General features: G+C 29.5%; 1 protein-coding gene across 1 annotated transcript in view; it reads right to left on the bottom strand.

Annotated features, from left to right (window-relative positions):
• The window catches only part of LOC131842192 (alpha-N-acetylgalactosaminidase), a 63,870-nt gene that overhangs the window by 14,729 nt on the left and 25,104 nt on the right, over window positions 1-24,037 (bottom strand). Inside the window, exons 2-3 of the mRNA XM_059190726.1 lie at window positions 13,274-13,693; window positions 12,000-12,174 (exon numbers count right to left, since the gene is read on the bottom strand). Coding sequence (XP_059046709.1) covers window positions 12,000-12,174; window positions 13,274-13,449 — 351 coding nt within the window. The 5' untranslated portion in view covers window positions 13,450-13,693. The remainder of the gene's footprint in view (window positions 1-11,999; window positions 12,175-13,273; window positions 13,694-24,037) is intronic.

Raw genomic sequence — 24,037 nt, 5'->3', positions numbered from 1 at the left:
GTTCAAAGCAAGACACATCAATTATAAGTAAGTACTTTTTATTAATATTCTTCTACAATAAAACTTTAATTATAAGAAACTAGTATGGTACAAATTAAATTACAAATGGTGATATTCGTAATATGTATTTACGTTATTGTAAATCTTAGTTTAAGTCTGATAAAAACTACTAACAGACTGTCAACATTCGTAATATATTCCTAATAAACTGCTATATCGAATATCATACACTATAAATCATTCGTCTGTCACGTACGACGTCTTTGATGTTTGCTTTTTGCATACAGCTCACGTGTTTGAAGTGATGTAAATAAATATTCATAAGCAGCAAGGTGCTACCGAGATATTGTATTTCAGGTTGTTAAAAGCAAGGAAATAAGGGTACATTAAACTCGTTACTCGCACTTAATAAAAGTTTTTATTTCACTCGTAATGCTACGTATAATGTACCTACGTATTATACGTCTTTCCTACTTGAGCGAAGGACTGTATATACATATATCACAGATAATATAATATATATTAAGCTGTTAATATAATTAAGGAAAGACGGTTTTTAGAAAGGAATACTATAATTATACATATTAAATGTAAAGCAAATAACAGCAGGTTAATAATGTTGATATAACATTTTTCTATATAAAAAAGCATATTCTATATAAAACCGGGATATGCCATATAATCCTAATATTATCTTATGAATGATGATCCCACCTGTACCAGCCTAAGTAGCCTATAGGCTAGCCGGTATCAGTGAAGGATGAAATTGTGATAAGGAAATATGGTCATTTAATATTAAGATTATGGGAGACCCCGTTAATGTCGACCTAACGAAGTATAATGATACAATGTAGCCCCTATTATTTACTTCTCTAAACTAATTTTGTATTAAACAATGCAATCCCATCATTTGTGGGGCTCATTGGATTCATCCTAATGTAACTGGTTAACTAAAGATGTTTCTGTTTCTGTTACTGTTTAAAGATAATCATAAAATGATCACCTGTATAGATAATTATTAATTAATTTGATAGACAGTAGCTATTAATCATTCGACCTTTAGTTAATCTATTGCGATCATGTGTTGTCCTATACAGTATATTAATATAAAAAAAGAAATAAGATCAATGTAATATAGGCTAAGTAGAACACGGTCATATAACCTGTCCTTTTTAGTAACCAAAATAACCACCGAAAAGGAAAGGCGAATTATGTTCTTGTTTTTTACTGTTTAAGGTTAAGTTATGAAGTTTTTACCACACGTAATATTTGTAGTTACGTAAAAGGAGACGCATAATGATTGTTGTTTCATTTGCATATGACTTGTATGGGATGTTTAGGAAGTATATATTTAAGAACCGCCATTTCTCTCCATAGTCTAACAGGTATCGGTTATTTGTACTGACAGACAGACATAAATATAGTCTATGGATGTCCGGTGAAGCAGTAAAGGACTGTGGCGGCCAACAGCATTAAAAAAGTTTGGGAAAACAGAATATAAACTCAAACATTCGTAAATTGTTTTAAATAGCAACTTTAATAATTTGTTTAAGTTTACAATTAGTTAATTGAGATACTAATTCTAATTTGTTTATAAATAAGAAGTTACGGTGATAAACCAACGTCACCAATGCACAATAATAAAAAATAGGGCTTTAAAAAATAATAGAAAATAGATAAGAACATCATCGATGCAAAAACCTAAGTGCACTACAGTATAACCGCAACAATGCGGAACGTTAAATTAGGTTAGGTTTCTAGTAAATGTCACAAAGAATGGAGGCTCATCGAGGAGCATCCGAAGAAAGTCTACCGCCGTAAAATGCAATTATTTGTTTATATACCGTAACACAGTTGGGATGTCTAGAAATCGGCCTGATCACGGACGATTTGACTGCGGGAAAGCAGGTTAACAGGTTGCTTGCCAGATGCAGATGATTGTTAAGATCATTTCACTGAAACTTTTCAAGTTATCCTCTGTGCATGAGATGCATGTATGTGCAGTTATAATAAGAATATTTTTTGATGCAGAGATTAGATATAAGAGTGAGAGAGAAAGAGAGAAAGAGAGAAACAGAAAATTATTACAAAAAATATATTTATTAACTTAGTTACAAGTAGGTAACAATGGAAGCGACCTTATTGCTAAATAGCGACCTGTTCCAGGCAACCTTACAATGAAGAGGAGTGATTAGACCAATATATTATTACGTATATAGGCCACAAAGTAAAGACGTGTATGACAAATGGAAAATAATGATTTAAATTACTATGGCAATAAATAATATCTTAAGAGGAAGTTTGGAAGTCGTATCAATGAGGTATAGTTGTGAATTCATTAAATGATGATATTGAATTTTAACGTGGATGGATGTAGAATAATAATAGTAGTTATTACAATAAATAGTTCATTTTATTAGCTTACTAACTACCCGCCCCAATTTCGTACGGGATACATGCATGATACACATAAAATTCCTCTTTTTCTTCTTCAATCACTGTATCTATTGCTAAAACTGCATCTATTGTAAAAATCTGTTGCGTATTTTAAAAGCGCTAAACGAATAGTCAGCGGAAGCATTCATTTTGTACTATGTAAAGATTATGTTTTGAAGTAAGTTAAAGTATAGAAAAAAACTGCTTTCAGAATTATTTCCAGAGTAAATAGTAAATGAGCGATAAAATGAACCTCAATACGACTATAATTGTAATCTTTAAAAAAAAAGTAAACATACGAGTATAAGTCCTTTTGATAGCCATTACTTGACAACACAGACATGGACAAATGTTTAACCAGGAAATCAACCCTGAATCTACAATGTCATGTCAAATCTGTCAATTATCGTAACAAAGATGAAAATATAATATGTTGCGAGTTCTTGCGTTTAAACGAAAGTCTGCGTTTCCCCTTCACATTGTCAAGTGCAAAACATTCAGCGGCGTGTAGCGAATCTTGTTAGATTTTTTTACACTCCAACGGGCATTTACCTCGGATAAGACAAAATGCGATAAGTGTTAATTTCAATACCCTCTGTAAGATCAGATTTTGACAAAGTTTGTTCACCTTTTAGGACAAGTTCATGTCATACGACAAATATTTACCACACACGTTTGTTAGCATTTTTAACAGCCAACTAATTTGTTTAGTCAGCAAGGCAGCACTCATAACATAAATATTTATACGAATATTAATCACCGACTTAAAGAAGACTAAAAGTATAGAGTTCATTTAACTGTATATTTTTTTTTATAATACACGATATTTATTACAACTCTGAACTTATTCGATAATGGAATACGCGTATACGTTATATTTATACCAAATAAGATGAGTAATCTAATGAATTCTTACTGCCTCAAGTAAACAAAAGTGTATACAAAAATATTGAATTTATAACAAATAACATACACAAATAATATGACACTATGTACTCGGAGAGTTTCTCAAAGAAAAATCTTTGAAAGAAATTAAAGGAAACATAATAATAAAACATTGGGTTTGTTTTTTTTTATACTACTGTATCAGATGGGCCGTAAAGATATATGTTGGCAAATAATATATCTTTACGACCCATCTGATGGTAAACGGTTTGTTTCCTTGTAGAACGATCAATAAAATTCTTAAAATTTTGATAACGTTTATGCTAATTCTGATCATAGACGTGAAAGAATTTAATGGAAGATATTTGGGTAAAATTATCAGATCGCTCATATTAAGGATGTCGTAACTTGATCTTGTATTATAATATCTAAATTACAATACAACGAATAAAGAAAAATGATTCATATAATGAGTAAGTAGCTGAAAACCACATAAATGAATTCAATCTAGACAAGTCTGTAATCAAAATGTAAATGAAAGTAAGCAAAAGATTTTCTAATCTTTTGCAACCACGCTTCGTATTTGTGCAATACTTATTTGTTGCTTCCTCGCTGTAAATAGTAAATTACAGTTACGGTAATAATTAATGTAATCACCAACAATTATCGTGAATAAATAAAAAAAGAATTATATTTATGAATACGATGTTATATCGTAACAAACTTTAATATGTAAGTTTAACTATAGTCTGACTCATTATCTTTGAATCATGACGGTCACACAAACTTCATCATAAATACGACAGTATTTACGACGAAATTGGTGGAGGAGGTTAAAAGTATAACCGATTATGATATAGGTATTAGTAGTTATATAGCAGTATCTATATATCCCTAGTAGGTATGATATGTGTTTTTTCCAAACAAAACAATGTTTGACCGGTAAGTGTAACACATACTTACTATGTGTGCAAATTATATATTTACACGAAATGGTTTTACTACTTACTGAGTAAAAGTTTGTGATAATTTTCTACAATCAAAGAAAATTATCACAAACTCTCAATCTCTCAATCTCAATTTTTACTCATTAAGACTTAGTAACATAATTAAGAAAAATCTCGTGATTATCGTTCAATCGCAAGGCAATTGTAATGATTTATTATTTGAAAAACTAATGTAACACCAGACGTGTTACAATGTAATTCATATTCGCACATCCATAATTCCATATCAACAATCAGTAAAAATGATGATACCAAACCATAAAAGGTTGTAAGTACACCCATTTCTCCTTCATAAATCATCTTTTAAGATCATGTAGCAATTAAAGCTATTTTACTTTTAAAATTGGCAATTGATAGAGTTAATTAAGCAACTGTATCTGAATTGCTTTACCTAATGGACGATAAACACGAAGTGTTTGAAAGGAGATTGGTATTATATGAGCCTGTATATTTTACACAATACTTGTTACAAAACTTTGCAGAATATTCATAATAGTACCTACATTTCCTTTAAGATATATAATAATAAAATTATATTGCTGTTATACAGCATAATTTATATCAATATTAGTCTTAAAGGAAAATTCTATATTACAATAGTATATTAATGTAATATAAAATTTGAGAACTTAGTTTAGCGTAAAGAAATCGTAACTTCAAATTTAGTTGACACTAAATAAACTTTAAGATAGTTAACATTACTGACTAATAAAAATAAAATTACATGATTTAAATACATAATGCAATGATTATTCGTATCTAGTCTACACGTTCAAGCAAGTTTATTTTATAGCCAGCTCAACTTTACAGTGTTACATACTTCGGTGGAGTATGAAATTTTGCACACTTATAGTTTATATAGAGATGGAGAGCAGAATACTGATATTATAAAAAAGAAATTAAATCAATAAAAAACTTTACATACACTATAATGTATTTGACATGCATATATACCGTTTCTACTGTTATATATATATATATATATATCATTTCTTTATTCTCAAAACATGTTTATCTGTTATTACTGATCCGAAGATTTATAGTACTTATATTACAAATCTATAGTCGAATTTCGACCACTGACCACTAATTATAGTAAAAACAAATGCTTACTTAATATTGATTATTGTAACTGTCAAAATTGTATCTAACATACATACTTACAGACTATAAATATTTGTGATTAAAATAATTAATTTGATGTAATTAAACTACTAAATTACCATATTACAATTAAATAGAAAATTTACACGGAATAAAGGTTCAATGTGCCGATACACGTGAGTGTAATCCGATAATGTAACATCACCACTTAACCAGTGGTTCAATTGATTGCTGGTTACTACACATTCCCACACGATATGCAATAATTTTAGCCAATGCAGCAGAACTGGGTGATATTTTGTAATCATGTCGCACGAATGTGAAGATGATATTGCAAATTATGGTAAGTGACCTTGTGAGGATGCTGCAAGTAAAACGTGGTCGACTAGCAGTTTCACATGCCGCTTTATTTCCAATGGTCGCGGGTTCAATTTCACGCATGTCTAAATGATATGATATGTGTTATTATGTGTTATGTTATACCCGCGATACTACTCACTCGTTACTTTTTGCGGCATTATTATATTTAAAATAACTAAGACATTTACTAAACTAGTCAAGTGTGAGTATAGCACTTTCACAGCACGCGCCAGGCGCCACCGGTATGCGGTTACTGCGCGTTCAAGTCGCGGTTAAGATTATTTGCCAAAACATTGCGTTTGTTTTGCGGTCGTAATGAGTGAAGACGTACGCCTAACTTCCTCGTTATCGTCGTTGCGTAAACAAGACAATATTTGTATTTTGCTAGTTAACCGTCTTTAAACTAACATCATCTGCTTCTTCTTTATCCTAATCTCTTATTAATCTAACACTGAAGTTACAATTTTAAACAGATGGTAACCATAGCTATAAATAGCCCTTATTTCCTCTAATCAATAGAATACTATTGATTAGAGGAAATAAGGGCTAGTTATAGCTATGGTTACCATCTGTAATCGGATTTTCTCGCATTTGTCCTAGGGACTCCAGGGTTTGGTTTCTTTTAAAAATTATTTCGTGTTTCTAATCCTAGTTGCCAGATTTTAGTGATGTTAACCCTAGTCACAGCAGCAGGGTTAGTGTCGATAAATTTTTATTTGCGGTGAATCCTAATTGCGTCCTCAATTATTGAAGACGCAATTAGGATTCAAGCGAAAGTTCCGATGTGAACGGTGCATTTCGGTTTCGGTTTATGTTGCCCTGTTGTTCTTGTTATACTTTATATATACCTTTATTGCTTCATATTGTTTTTTCTTAAATGTTTGTCATATAATTTATTTGTTTTTATTTTCATATATTTGTGACGGTTTGCATTCTGATTTCTAGAGAAAGCAAAATAACAATCATTTTTCTCTTTCAGGTAGTCAAGTAACACTACAAATAATCTACTATTTGTATAATTGTTAAACTTTGTAATGTTGTTTGAATGTTTGTAACTCAGTCACATGTTACATATAACTAGACCATGTGACCACGTCACTAAGGTCGCGTGTAACTTGCAGAAGTGAAAAACATTTTCCAATAAATTATGTTAGGAAAATTATTGTTTAATGAACACTTTCTTCCTCGGATCAAGTTAAACACTTTCCTACTTTTACGACGTCATTGTTCGTACGTCTGTTGAATATTTACAATGGCTATTATTATGACTTATTGAGTAATTTATTTGATACCTACGCATCTAGAATGTTTTGTTGGTAAAAGTCTTTATTGTTTTTTTTTTGTTATTTATTTCATGATTCACTTTTTAGAATTATTTTACTTAAAAGTAGTGTTGTAACGTTGTTCTTACAATTGACGTCTTTTATGATAAAAAAATTTAAAAAATATAAGTGACCAAAATTTTATAAATTCAACTAAAGACAGTAATCCAATCTAACATAGCAGGCATGAGCTTAATGTGTATGTACTTACATTTAAACAAAGGAATTATTGCGACATCATTTCAACAAATACTGCATTCTATGACACCGAAACAATGAACATTTGTTCTACGTCTTTTTTGCATTTTGTAGGTTTTTATGATATTAGGACAACTTAACTGTTCATTTAAATTTATTCCACCTTTTTCCACTACCCAATAAACTAACACATTAAACACTTCTTTGTTTAAAATTATATTGTGGTCTTCATATATAGCGTGATAAAGAACTACAATGTGTTTTTATAACATGCTTCTAATTAATTAAAAATTATAACTCCTACAAATCTATTTGAACAATTATTTTTATTTCTTTGAAATCAAAAGACAAAATAATACAATTATTTATATATATGTATATAAACCTAGCACGTTTTTCTCAATATGACGTAAGTATTTCTGTATTTATCATTTTGTTGTTAATAGTATATTAACAGTGGGAAACATATAAATCTATATATATATATAAAATAAGAATGTATGTTTGTAATATTGAAATAACCGTTTTTTTACATACATATGAATATAAATACGGTACATACACCAAAATAACATTTTTTACAATTTTTGTCTGTCTGTCTGTTCTGGCTAATCTCTGAAATAGCAGGACCGATTTTTTTTAGCAACCTAGGCCTAACCTAGGGTTAATTTCTTTTAGAAAAATCAAGTTAAATTCCACACGGACGAAGTCGCGGGAACAGCTAATAGTAACAGCAATAAGTACGTAGGCAGACAAGTAATTATTAATCTAACTAAATATTCATAACAAGGCGTGTATCGAGGATATCTGTATACAATTCCCACGGTCATTTGTTAAAACAAGTAAATAGCATGATTTATAGCAGTTAAATAGTTATGTTATAATTTCTCAATCATTGAATTTCTATTTCGAGAAGTTCACATGATAGTTAAAATTGTTCTAAATCGTGTCAATGCGATCATGGAGATTAGTGTTAGGACGTAATAGTAGACGCCATCTATGGCTGATTATTAAACGATAATAATAAATTATTTTATTAATTAATTAAATAGTTGATACTATTTCATTCATTAATTCACTACTAAAATAATTAATTAGTTACGTTTTTAAATATTCCACTTATTATTATGGTTTAATATCATATAATAATATTGGAAAATTTCACATAATTTTTTGACTGCTTGCTTGGATTTTTGTCTTTTATAATTTTTCTCTGCTATCTTTACTCCATATTTAATGTTATATTTGTATGAAAATTTCATAATTCTTCCCGTATTTTTACATAAATCCACAATATACAAACCGATAAAAACACGGTTTCCTCCACATTACGATTTTACGATATTATGAAAATTTTAACTGATAAAGTTTATAAGGAATGCCTATCGAATAATAGTGACATCTTGAAAAATCAGATGTCAACATTAAAATTTAATATCATTAACATTAAATTCCTTATTGAATATCATTTATACAACAATTTATAGTAAAGTTCAACGACTTTCAAATTAATGATGTCACCTTTAACTTCCATTTATTTCTAGTTTATTTTATAATTAGACTTTTTCCTTGTTATAAAATACATACTCTGTGCTTAATAATAAGTATTATTTGTGATAATAAGTATATGTATATAATGAAAATAATATTACATACTTATCATATTATATAAGTCTATACATACTTGTATAAAATGATAAGTTATGAAGGCCTCGGTGACCTAATGGTTTAGTTTAACATATCCCCTTACTTCTGATGATCGTGGATTAGATTCCATGCGCGAAACAAACATTCATTTTCAGAAGTATGATTGTTTGTATTAGTTTGATTGTTTTTATGTATATATGTATCATATTATTAAACAAACTCTGCCTAACTTGGGAATAGATGCGTTGTGTGAAATATCCTGGGTTATGATAAATTAAACATTTCGTGCAAGAAGTATAAATATACATTTCCTTTTAGTCACACGAACTGGTACATCTCTACAACTAGTTTTAACAAAACCAGCTTCACCATCATTATAGATACAGGTATGTTTTCACTCAATTCATCAAAACTAACAACTTGTTTGAATCACATAAAATTTTGTGAATTAGATAATATACATATATTTTTGTCTGTTTTGTGAGAATAGTTGTTGATAATTTTCTGTTTAATATTACGATCTTTTCTAATATATACGAATGAATAAATATAAATAACTATATAGTTAGGTTCCAGACATCCATCCACACACATATTAGAGAATTTCGTTAATATTAAATAATGATCTAATAGACCTATGGCCAACACTGGGACGTTAATATGTTACGATAATGATAACAATTAGGTAAAGGGAAATAAAATAAAATGTATGTCTACATTTCCCACAGGTACGTAAACAACTTCTGTGCGAAACATATCTCAGTATTTTCTTCTAGTAAATTAATATAATTACATATCGTTTTGCATGTCAAATATGTTATGCAAGCGATTTTATATTTTGATCTTTATGACAGTATCACGACGACCAATTTAATTTCTATACCGATAGTCGTGAGAATTATTATCGAACAATAAACAAAGCATGAAAAGTCCATGCTACTTACTGCAAATACTACAATGGCGGGTTAAAGACCGTACACACATTTGTGTTAGCTTGTTAAGTAATACTGCTATGAGATTTAAGTGACATAAATGAATTATTAACAGGCGCAAAGAATTAAATCAAAAGAAAGAGATAAGTCACCTGTCATGACAAGTATATCTATATAAATAATCGTAATTAATAAGTACTCACGAAATGTGAGTATATTAAATATTACAGTAATTAATCAAATTATCTATATAGTCAGACATATATACACTTAAATCAAAAATATTACTATGCTATTGCGAATAAATAAGAATAACATTGAAATAAGTTTTGATTACAAAATATAATTTTCTTAAGTAAGTGTCGGCAGGAGGCGACAGTCCTGTCTGAGGAATTTGCGGGAATGGCTGTAGAACAACCTCGCTCTATAGAGCAGCAGAATCAAATATTATAATAGCCATGATACTATACAAACTCTGAAAAAACATTTTTTGTTTATAATGTTTGACATCGCAGTCTAACGTTTGCCGTAAGCGAATCGTTATCAAATCAAAATTTTATATCGTACATTTCTATTAGAAATATATATTTACTTTTTAGGCAATGTCAAAGATTTATTTCACATATACTATACAGTTTACTTACATTACCGTATTTTCATTAATTCCTTTAACATTTAAGCTTGAAACAACGGTATTCAATAATACTATTCGAAATATTATCAATTTAAATTTGATTCGATCGGAATCAATTTTAGAAAAAAGAAAACATTAGGATATTGAATTACACTTTCATACTGGGCCATTGTGGACTAGTAAATTAAGTAAATTAGTATGTTATGACCTTGCTTGTACATGTTCTTATTGTAAACTATATAGGTACTAATAGCTACCTTTTAGTACAAAAGTCAAGGGTGATTCAAGTTGTTCGCTTTAGGTGTGGTTAACCTGTAGAATGTCAAAATATAACAAAAACGTGACAAGATAATAATAAACACCATTCCTGGTATCAAAAACCGGATCTGAATATCTACATCGATATTAAAACATATTCACAAATAAACTTAATAAATTAACAAAAAATTAGACATGTCTTATCCATGAATAACTCAAATTCCATATGTTTTCTATTTTTTGCTGAAATGATTAATATTTGAACATTTTTAATAAGTGAATAGGTATCTAGTATTACATCAAAACAATCTTTTACGTTCAAGATATGCAATTTATTAAATATACATATTAAATTTGTATATTATAGTTGTCAATATTTAAATTAAAAAGTATTTTTAAAGAATACTATCGGAAAAAGTTTTCAATTCATCAATTAAGTGATTAGATTATTAAGACTTAGAAGAATTTACGAATACATATATTGGTGTTATATGTACCTATCAACCGATTGATTTTAAAAAAGCAACTTTCGGTACTACATCTAAAGCTAGTGATTTTAACCAAAGAGCTTAAAAAGATAATCATAGAACAGAACGTGACAAACAAACTAAATAACAACTTGTAAGAGAATTATATGTACATGTATGCGTTGGAATTTTGAAATTATTTTCTGAATAAAATAGAAATAGTTTTCTGGATTATATATAGGATACTTTTTATCCTCATATGTATATGGGATTCAGCTAGTTTTATTTTATTACAAATATAATAGTATAAAATTCTGATGTCATGAAAACACCTTTGCTAATGTCATGGAGGTTAAAACCAGTTCGGTTAGATATCCATAATACAATAAAATTAAAGTAAAAGAAAAATATAAAGGATGGTTTTTATTACCGGGCTATAAAGAACGGAAAAATAAAAGTATTCGCAAAGTATCATTAATTATCTTAGGATATTACTGTCGAATCCTCTTAATATTAAAAAAAAATCTATACGCATATTTGTTTGAAAATAGTTATTGAAATGGGAGTAATAAATTAATATGTATAAATAGTGCATGCATTGTGTGAAGTATGGAAGGCAATTGAGCTAACGGAAATCTGATGGAAGTGGCATTGAATTCCTAGATCAAGGTTCTGGAGTGCACCAAAGCACCTCGGCATGACTATAGATTTTCTTAATAAATGAAGAGGTACAAAATTATTGTACTTACATAATCAGCAAGACTCTTCATGCCATACGGGAATCTTTCTCTGTCAGGCACGAGGCGGCCGCGGGGGTCTCGCTCGCGTTCCGGCCAGCAATCATCTACGTTGATATATTCGTAGCCAACTGCTGCATACCCTTCCGATACCAGGATATCCGTCATCGTACGGAATAGTCGGTCACTGCAAAATTTAACAAACTTATAACTATCCAATACTAGAACTAGACGATATCAATAATAACAATAATAAACTCATTATTGTGCACATAGAAGAAATACAATAAGAAAAACAGTAAGTAGAAAATTTATAATAAACCAAAACACATCCTACAGACCTAGCTACTTCTCCACTGAAATAGGTAATAGCAGAAAATCTAAGTCGTTATAAGACCTGCTACCTCAAAAATTTGTACAAGGGAGAATCTAAAAAAAAGTTGCATCCTTTGACTCCCAGTGACCGGCTTGATACTGTCGAGTGTTTATTCGGTATATTCTTTTTACATTTTAGTACAGTTCTGAGTCACAAATAAAAAAACTGTTATTCACTAAAAGCAATAGATGACACGATTTGGTACTTGATCGGTCAAATACCGACTAGTTAGCACGTGAAGAAGTAAGTTAATAAATCCGAAAGTAACTAATAAATATGAAAGTAAGTTTGTTTCCTTGTTATGCTGACAACTTATTCAACCGTTATGAAATTTGACGTATAGATACCAAATATAGCATTTTGTATAACGACAATAAACAACCTAGCCTACTTTTTATACCGATCAGTTATGGTGACAAATATGACGTCGCGAGATGAAGTAAAATACAAATTAACAAAAATTTAACCAATTTATTAAGTAGTAAATTATACATGTCGTATATGCGTTGTTTTTCACTTATAAAAAAATATAATATCGTATAATTATACCGCCATGTGACATTAAGCTTACCTTCTACACACGTAATTATATAAAAAAAATTGCTTTTGTGAAATAACTGTATGGATAATTGCAAATAATTTAAAATAAATTTTTTGTTAATATTTTCCTATATTCACAAAGATTGGATTGATTGAGTACCTATTATCTATTTATTTTTTTCAGAGGTGCGAGTTATCATTCGTGGCATCTACCCTATCTAATTCTGATGACGAGAACGTTACGCCTAAGCAAAAGCTAAAATTTTTCTTTGTTGAAAGATTCGGTAAGAAAGTTGCAACTGGTAACAGCAACATGTATGAAAGAACTACTCAAGAGTGTTATGCGCTCTTTAATATTATGTGTACTCACCTAATACAATTGTCCGGATCATTTTTGCAGTCTGTATTACACCTAAACCGTTCCCACGCCAGCCACCCCATCGGTGGAGTCAGCGCCAATCCATTGTCCAAGCCGGATATCTTCCCTAATATGCACAAACCGATACACACTGTCCACAACCCTATACATGATTTCCGAGACGCCATACCTTCACTTAAAAGACCCGGGAAATTAAAAAAATACTATCTTTCTAAAGATACTATCCTCATAGTTTATTCCATTCACTGTTTGATTTTGGTTCACAAAATCACGTACCTATATTGCACTATAAATACCGGTGGTGAACAAAATGTCAGCTACGGTTTGACATTACAGTTTATAACAAAAGAGGCCACTGAGAAATGAGAATATAATTCTATACGTGGACGTTCACAGCATCTGACGAGTTATCTGTAACAAAACATAGTTATGTTATTGATAATGAATGGTTTGTACATTATATAGTAGATATGGTCGATAACTCGTTAAAGTAGGTGCATTAAATTTCATTACATTACGATAAAAAATACCTACATACAATATTGGGAATGGATCAATGAATATACTGATGTCCTGTTGTAATAATTGTAATAATTGTGCTGAACGACATAAATAAATAGGTAACAAATTAATACGTCGGATGACAATGTCATAATTTAAGGCATCAATAATTTCAGATATTTTCATAACACAATAAAATGTATTCCTATTAGCATTATATTGATGTATAAAGTAGAAAGGTATTCTAAACATTTAAAATACAAAACGAATCTACTAGGCGAAGCTACATTATTATAGTTTATTCAAAATAATATATGGATATTACTTAATTCAATGTTTTTAATTAATCTAATTAAATGTCCAAACCTTCTATGTTTACTATCTACTAAAATATTTTAAGGATAATAAGCATGAATTTTACTAAGGTATCAATTATTTATTTATTAGTAAGTGAACTATATCAACCTCTTTATATTCACAACAGTCACTGATGTGAATATAAAGGCACAGGCAACAGGCACTGAAAAAGAAACAGTCGGAAATGTTATTCTATGGATTGCTAATTTTATCTTGAAAATTGTAATTATTTTTATTTTATTATTATGCATAAAATCTTTAATTGACGTCTCCTATCATCAACACATCACCTAAGCCACATGTTGAATATTTAGGTATAATTATTTTAGACCTATAAATAAAATTCCTTTTTATGAGTATGTTTATTACAAACCTATTAATTTCTGTGAAGGATAATATGAGCTCGTTAAATTAATAATGAAACAAATATTGTACTTATAGTAATTTTTTCTTAATATAAATAAGTTTTTTTTTTTCAATTATTAATTAAAAACAATTTATTTCATGTATAAACTTTAACAAACTATAAAGCAATTCGTTGAAATGAGTTGTCTGTTCTGTCTATAAAGGCTTTAAACTTGATTGACTAAAGTATATTATTAAAATTCTTTTAAAAAGTAAACTACAGAAAATAAGCTTTGATATGTTACTTAGATTACCTCTTAAAAATAGGCAAAACCCATTTTAGGTAACACATATTGGAACCACAAAGTGAACGTGAATATATGCCCGTGGCACACTTGAAGCTGTAATTTAGTGATATCTCGTCACATCTAGGGGTCAGCTTGATAGAGACCATCATTACCGACATCGCACGGCTCATAATAACACAACATAATACAACACACATAACGTTAGATATATGCACTTAAGCAAATTGTTTGTCTCAGAAAACATTGACAGAATCACAATGACAAGATAATAATATCGCTCCTATAACACTTTATGTAAATACTAAAATATATGTCAAGTTCGTATAATGTATTGATTTGTGAAGGACGAAAAACTAGGAAATACCACTAGTAGCATAGAAACAAAATAAGCATTCTATACATATGGGCTATACACAAATACACGCAATTTCAAAATATATGACTCTCCCTCAACCATATCACAGCTACACATGTAACTGTAAATCTCACATTCCTTAGTATGACCCGACATATTAGACAATCAAAGAAAATAAAAACTAAAATTATATAATTATATGCTATGGGAAATGGGATATATTTTTAAATTTTAGAAATTATATGTTTGGCAAAACGTGACTCTTCCCTCCCACTATACCTTCTCTCACATGTTAAATGTCACATTCGTAGTTCTCCTATTATTTTCCACTTCTTAAGGTCAGTAAGATGACATCTAAATGTTTAAAAACAATAAAAAATATAGTTAAAACTTAATTCCGAATTATAAACAATTTTTTAAAAGTCGGTTAAAAAGCTATAAATAACAACATTCCGCAGAAATCAGCATATATCGAGATTGACTAAATATCATTACGCCACGACAAATAGGAGCGGAGCACAAATATATAACTACAAATAACATAATATGGTATAACGGAAACGAAATTGCGCGGGTGAGTTAGTAGCAGTAATATAAGATAATAAGATGAAATTTATTCTGTATCTAAATATGTTTATGTAAATTAGGTTCGATGCTTTACACTATATCTGACATTTAAAAATAAGCGTAGTCATTACAACAGATTGCCTGATGCAATTTTTTTTCTCATGCACTATGTCGCTTCCTATCGTAATAGTGTAACATTATATGTGAAGGCATTGCTAAATTACAGGCTACATATATCTAACTACGGAGATGTCTATGAAGACATATGAAGACAGTATATGAATACTTTGTATATTTTATTTACATTGTTATTTTTTAGGATTTTTAGCTAAAATAAAAAATTAGGCATTAGTAATGTTAAAACAAAACTACTCCTAATTCAATGTTCCTTTTGTACATGCGAAGTCTTAGCCCTATATAACTTATATGTAGCTGTCAATTTACATTACCCTTAAACTATAGAAATTTCCTTAGAAAATAAAACCGGTTATTACTAATTTCCTTGGATAGAGAAGTTATAAAAAACGTCATAACGTTAATTATGCGATATCACGCTACATTTATGTAATTATATGTTGAATTATTAGATCAGATCTATTGTATTTAAATATGATTGTCAATGATGCAAAACAAAGGTTTTGATGTAAACACAAAGCTACAAATCTATACTGAGGTATAGTTTAAAGTCGTCTGCGTGGGTACCTCTGTGTACTTAATTCACATGTTAAATTCTATAAACTAGTGAAAACAGTGAAATTACAGAATAGACATGACATCTTAGTCCATCGAATGGGCAACGCAAGATCACTGGCGTCGCATGATAACGTGATGTTTGTAGTGCTGTTCATATATAGGCGAAAATTACCACTTACTATTATATGAGCCGTAAATTATTAACCAGTTCAATTACAGAAAAAAAAAATTGTGGGCAGAAACCCTAATATGATAGAATGATAGAAACAGCATGATATTCATAGCTACTCGTACATAAAACAATGATTCTATTGAAACAATAAGGCCATTTTTATTTATACAGAAAGTATTGCTTAGTTTTATATTATGCCTGCTCATTTTTTCAGATATTACACTGTATATTTTACTTGTACTTTTATTGTAGTTTTACGGTAGGTAAAAATATTAATACATAAAACTTGTCTACTAATGTCCTAATGTCCTACATAAATAAATTATATTTGATTTAATTAAAATGTAAAGTACATTTACACATTTTTTTTGTTATACATTGTAATTAGGTATATCAACCTTAGTTCAATTAAAACAGGCAGGTACCAATTACGACATAACAATTAAACGATCTGAAGCAATTAAAGAAGATCTAATCAGACAATTGCTACTTGTAAACTGTCTAACTACTAGTACGTCAATTAATAAGTTTTTTTTTATGTCAACAAAAATTTGATGATCTTTTTTCGAGGAAATACATTGAAATATCTACTTTATTCTATTTCATACGTTTGCTTGTGAGCTGTGTTTCGGTTAAAGGGTGAGATAAGGTAGTGAAATTACAGTGTTCATCGGAATGACATCATACAGGTCAACACATGAGTTGTATTACGCGTGTCTTATGATAAAAATAAATCCGTGACGCAGGTTGTACCATAGGTATCATAGGTATCTAGATACCTATGGTACCTACCTAAATACCTATTGTATTTTATTATTGGATAGGGATAGCAAATTGTCTCTAATGATGATAATGGAAGAATGTATGTATTTATTAGTAATTTAATATACGACCTGCGTCACGGATTTATTTTTATCATAAGACATCAACTTACTAGTTTCATACATCCTTTTTCTGGTAACACATCAGGATATAGTAAATCTACCTATCAGATCCTAAATAACAGTTCAGGAGTTCCCTGTAACCTGCATCCTTCTGATTTGATAATGTACATCTATATCTTGATAATTATCTCTTTTTTAACAATGTTACCTCAATTCATAAAGATAGTATCGTATTCTCTTAATTACAACTCCAACATACGTCTATGTAATTATATTTTATTGTGACATCTTATTACAAGCATTTAACATAATTACCACATTTTCATTGTGTTGGGTGGTCGCTATTGTCTTTTGTAAAATTAAAATGTCACTATGCATGTAGTGACAATGGTGGAAAATAATAGATATAGTTTTAATATATTTCGAGTTAATTAATATTCTCTAACACCAAGATAGATATTACCTTAACCATCAGTCTTTTATAAACCCGTTCCTCTTCAGTTTACCACTTTACCATTGTTCATCGGCATTGCAATACATTAATACCTAGCTGACTGATTATAATTGGAAACAAGAATAGAATAGAAAAAATGTGTGTTAATCTGTAATAGATTACGACTTAGCGATATTTTTGTACGAATATATGAAATTTCATTATAATCAACCAAATTTAAAAAAATCTAAATATTATTCACATTTCCAACATTCTGATTTTAAGTGTAGTTCATTGTTTTAATGCAGTATTGTTATTTTCAAAGAGAAGTTGACCTTATTTCGTGAATTTTGCCAGATCCTTTTAATGCGGAACACAACAGATATTGCAAGTAACGTTGGAGCCAGTGCCTGTATAATTGCACTGCACAACACGAAATGGTACAATTCACTTGCAGTGTTGTTACAACAACCATAATTGTTTACTTTGCATAAATTTTAACTTCCGACAAGTTCCAACATGCCAACCTGATTATTGTTATATTTTCAATGATCTGTAATGTTTAAAATAATATTGTTTAATGTCAATAGTCCATGTTAATGCATTAAATATGAAAATGAGATTGTTTATTTTAACACGGTCAAATCTAGTGATTATGAACAGTCAAAAATAATAATACTAAAATTTATTGCTTCGAAAGGAATCAAATACGTGTATCTAAATATATTGTGTTATACAAACAAAACTCCAACGAAGAATAACCATAATTATTTTAACTAGTTAAGTTTTTTATTTGATATATACCTTATCATCTCATAATATCTAGTTATTAATGTCAGTTTGCTTACTCATTGTGATATCGCACAAAAATTGCATTCAAACTAGTCATTTTAGACAGCATCCATACATTAGAATGATTATGCAAATTGCTCTACCTAAATTAATGTGCAATCATACTAATTATGGTGTATACAAAAGCGATTTTCATACATCAATGTGGAAATGATGATAGGATAAATGTCACTATGTTATGCTCTACTGCAGAAAATGCATTGTTATTTACAAAATGTAACTGATGATTGTAACGGTTATGCGCAAAAATTTGCGGGCACTGCTGGCAAGCGTATAAAATTGACGTTTAATAAGTAGAATAGCTATAATCTTTATTCAAATAAACATGTACACACTTTTTCACTTTTGAACTTTACCAATACATTCGGAATGCAGATTCAGGTAAAAATATGGGCAAGTAACTCGACTGTTTCAAGCAAATGTGATGCCACTTCACATATTTTTGTGTGAATATGAGACACATTACAAACTATCAAATAACATGTGATTACAAAGTATTAAATATTATTAATAAACAAATAATATTGTTGTATTATATAATATATATAAATATATCTAAGCCGAAGTAAATTTATAAAAAGTAGTCAGCGTGGGTACCTCAGTCTCACCTATTTCAGCCAGGAAGCTGCCTGCTTCATAAGATGTGTTGTTTTGGTTGAAAAGTGGGACAAGGCGGTGAAATTACAGGATAACATCTTAGTTCTCTGGAAGACCAACGTATGTGTGTAGTGCTATCACAGTTATTTTAAACAATTATCCCGCGAAACTTCGTCTGTGTCACATTTTCTCAGTTTTTAATACATTTTTCATGGTTGCTCCGATTCCATTGGTTGCACCATAATGTCATTCAATAAATCCGGTGATTGCACCTACAACCTTACAAACTTTACCTCTATATAATATTAGTAAGATAGACTAGTATGTGAGTACCTGTGTGTATTTTAGACAGTCAAATTACAGGATTAGCGGTATGACATCTTAGTCATCTGGAATGGAAAAATATGAGTGACATCACGAGCGTACATGATAACATGATGCCCATAGTATCCTGTTCATGTATATAGACTTTCATTACTATCTATTAGACAAGCTGTCACCTTTTTGCCATTGTAACTACATTGAAAAATAAGCATCCGATCAAGGTTATGACGGATGACATAAATTTCATTGTTCAAATTTAGGGAACCCGATGACCGGTAATTTCGGTGATTACTTACTATTACTAGACATTTTTTTAATTATTTACTTGTGATATAGCATGTAATGTGTTAAATACAAGTTACTGGACGTAACAACCGACTACGCTGCATTTTGGTCCGGTTGATCCGGTTTCTTATATAAAAATTACGTAAAACGAGCACGAGCTCTCAGCTACATGTATATAAGTATATGTTGATGTCTGCTACATATATGGCCGCCTGCAGTCATTTAGTATACATAATATTATAAATGCGAAAGTATGTCTGTCCGTCTGTCTGTTAATTAACTCTTCAAAGCTACACGGTTAAACAAGTCTTAAAACAATTAGATATGAAGATTGATTATATCACGTACAAATACAAATTTATTATCTTTTATATATTTATAATATTTAATATATCAGATTCCTTTTATCTAAACTACACACGAAGACGCCGGAAACAACTAGCATTTTTATACATTGAAATGGCAATAAAATAAAAAAATAGCACGTCGAATAGAAAATGATAGTCAACATCACAGGATAGTTCATCATCTTCATGATCCATCTACCAGGATACTAATATTAAGCCTCGTATTTTACTGTTATACCACCTGACTTAAAGCTCATCCTGCTCTTTAATTTAATACGTCCCTCCGATCTTGTCATTTTATTTATTTTTTTTTTATTTTAATTCATCTTTATTTAAGTATAACAAAATCAATACAAATAGATATACATCTAAGACAAACACAGACAATAAGTCTTTTTAAACATATAACAGTACGAAAATAATATATACAATAAATGTTCAATAATTAAATCTATAAAAATATTTATGTACATTGATAAATATACCCACATAATACAACAATGAAACAAAAATAATATACAACTAGTATTAGAGCTACAATAATGAGTCATGTCATGAATTAGCGATTTGAGGGTAGAAGTGTAAAGTTTAGATCGGTCGGTCGCCAACAGCCCATACCCACTATTCATTAAGAAAATAGTGATGGGGTAAGCGATATCGACGATAAGTTGCTGAGTATGGTAAGTTGTGCAATCTAGTTTTTCCTATTGCTGAGACCAGAAGATTGGGGTGTTTTGGATTTTTGTTCAGGTAAAATCTTTTAGATATAGATAAGATATGTTTTTTAATAAAAGGGAACTTAATGTTGTAATGTAATTTCTTTAAATTACACTTAAGCGGTGTATTAAAAGCTGTTTTGATGGCCTTATTTTGTATAACTTGGAGTTTATTATAATTGGTGTCTGATAAACAGCTCCAAGCAGGCGCCGCATAGGTTAGGCAGGGTCTAATAAGGGTAGAATAAATGCGCAATTTAGTAACTGGACTGAGATAAGATTTACGATTGAATATAGGTTTTAAAGCGTTTATAGATCTTGTCATTAAACTTTAATAAATTACACAACATGTTACAGGAATGAAACTAATAATATGTAAGTATATTATTTAACTAATTACAAAGATTAAATAAAAAAAATAAGTAGTAAAAAAAAATAAAAAAAGTAAGCAGTATATGCTGCCGGTGGAAAAATTTATTTAAAATTGTTTTTAATAATTTATTTTTATAGTTTATAAATATTGTGTAGGTATACATAGTGAAATTTTTGAATAAAATAATTTAGGAATAAATGATAAAATTTATATTAGATTTACAAAATCATTAATTCCGCTTCATTAATTCTCTTTTAAAGAGATAACTTTGTAGGTATACAAAAATAATGGGCGGAAAACAATGCAAAATCATTATTGAACATTACAAGGGCAAGGACTAAGTAATGAATGTCTTTGACTTTATAATGAGTTAGATGTTTCCCTAAAAATCGTCTACATCCAATGAAACCTTTTGCTTAATGTAAACTATACTTATTTCCCACAAAATATTATATGGTGTAGGTATACTTTATATATAACCCAAATATATATAATAATAATAATAATGAACTCCTCAATAATATCTTCACATAGCACAACCTCTTCCACACTTGGCTAAGGCCCGTGTAGGTGAGTATTACCTTCTTTTAAATTTGTAAAAAAAGAGAGAGAAAAGATAAAAATAATAAAAAACAGGTCAATTCACATAGTAGGTACCATCTAGTCCCAAACTAATTATGGTACCGAAAGCAATAATTAAAATAATAAAATTAATGTACTGTTTTTATTGTAAATACATACATACATAATATACTTGCAAAACACTTGTCATTGATCTAGATTAACCTTTGCAAAGTTTAAAATATACTAGACCAACACAAAAAATCTATTATATTTAATAATATATATATATATTACGCCGCCAAAAAACTGAATAGAGTAATATTTGGTTCAAAACTCATATAAATGAGCAATCGAGAATATAAATGCTTTAATACGGAATTATTGAGTATCAGATACGCTTTGGGCTGTTTTTTATACTATATAGAAATAGTAATCGGGCAAGTTCACCGGATGGAAAGTGGAAATGTAACTAAGACACGGGTATTACGGAATGTCCGTGGCATCACTCATTCACTTCCATTATACAGGTAGGCATTAAACTTCTTATGGTACTAATGTGATATTTTATAATGTTGTCGAAGTTCATTTTAATATTATTGTAATATAGTCAAATCTGTTGAGAATCTCTTTTAATATTAATACAATTATTTTTTACTTACATATTTTACTACATATTTTTACAACAAAAACAAATAGTAAATTATTTACAACATTGGATGACTATTGATCTTCGAAAAGATTATTGTTAATATGAGATCTATAGATACATATTAGATCATAATAAAGTAATCTGATGTTATTATGTCTATCATAGTGAATGATATTTGTTATTATCTTTACAGCATTGACCTATAAAATCAATATTTGTTATTATAATTTGTAGTAATTTTATATTTTGTTTAATTGTCTTCTATTCAATATATTATGATTGCATTACACGTAAATACAATTTTAGGATACATTTTCCGTAGTTATTAACACTTTTAGAAATCGTAAAATTATTAGGCAGTTTATTCCAATATACTATGTTGTTTGATAAGAGTCTGATGTTTTTTATTCATTCTTATGAGGCGTGGTTGATTCACAAAAAAATTGTAGGAAATATGTTTAAAAGTACCTATTTAAATTAAATTCGAAAATATGTTACTTGTATTTCATACAAAAATCCCCAAAATAAAAGTATAATAATAAAAAAAATATTCGAATAAATGTATTTCAATAAAATAATTACATTAAAATCAATACGATACAATAATACCATATAACACTGAAAATCTTTAACCACCCATAAAAATGAAAGCTTCAGAACCAAATAAATAGCTGTACATACTAAAGTGTGTTATTTTCATTCTAATTAATAATCAATCCATAAATGTTCTTTATTTCGTCTAAAACACTAACATAAGACCAACAGAAAAAATATTAATTTACTAATATATTTTTTAATTAAATGCTACGTTATACCTTATTACGGGCAATCTACATATATTATGATAATTTTCATTAATAACAGTGCCAAGACAATGTACCTATGACTAACGGTGCTGAGCTTTCGATTTCGTGCTATGACTCCAAATGAACAGAGCAATTGTATGTGGACCCGGAGACGGATGCAGACTCGTAGGCACAGCAAATTGAAATGCATCTATGGTTGAGATCAATGGATAGTGCATAGTAAATTATTGAAATAGCAGTCTTGATGTTAGAAATAGACAACAGCAACTTGTATTTTGAACCTGTAATATAGCCTCGCCTAAATATCCACTCACACTGTGACAGAAAATGTGGAACGAGTATACTTATAAATATTTAATGAAGTAAATATGTAGCATATGCACATACTCTTTTATTAAAAAACTTATTTAATTTTTATCTATTTAAACCATCATCGTCTGCTTATTCCATATGCCATTCATTTGGGGATGACGTAATATGTTTTTTCCTTCCATTCATCCCTGCTCGTAGTCATTTCGTTGTGTACTCCCTTTCTTGCCATATCATCGTTCACGCAGTCTATCCATCTCTTTTTCAGCCTTCCTCTGCCCTCATAACCATTCACATTCATATGTAATACTTTCTTTA

The sequence above is a fragment of the Achroia grisella genome, unplaced genomic scaffold, assembly GCF_030625045.1.
Source record: "Achroia grisella isolate CSIRO2021 unplaced genomic scaffold, CSIRO_AGI_Agris_v1 utg215, whole genome shotgun sequence".
In the NCBI taxonomy this organism is placed as follows: Eukaryota; Metazoa; Arthropoda; class Insecta; order Lepidoptera; family Pyralidae; genus Achroia; species Achroia grisella.
The sequence above is the reverse complement of the archived record's forward strand: the minus strand, read 5'-3'. Positions and strand labels throughout refer to the sequence as shown.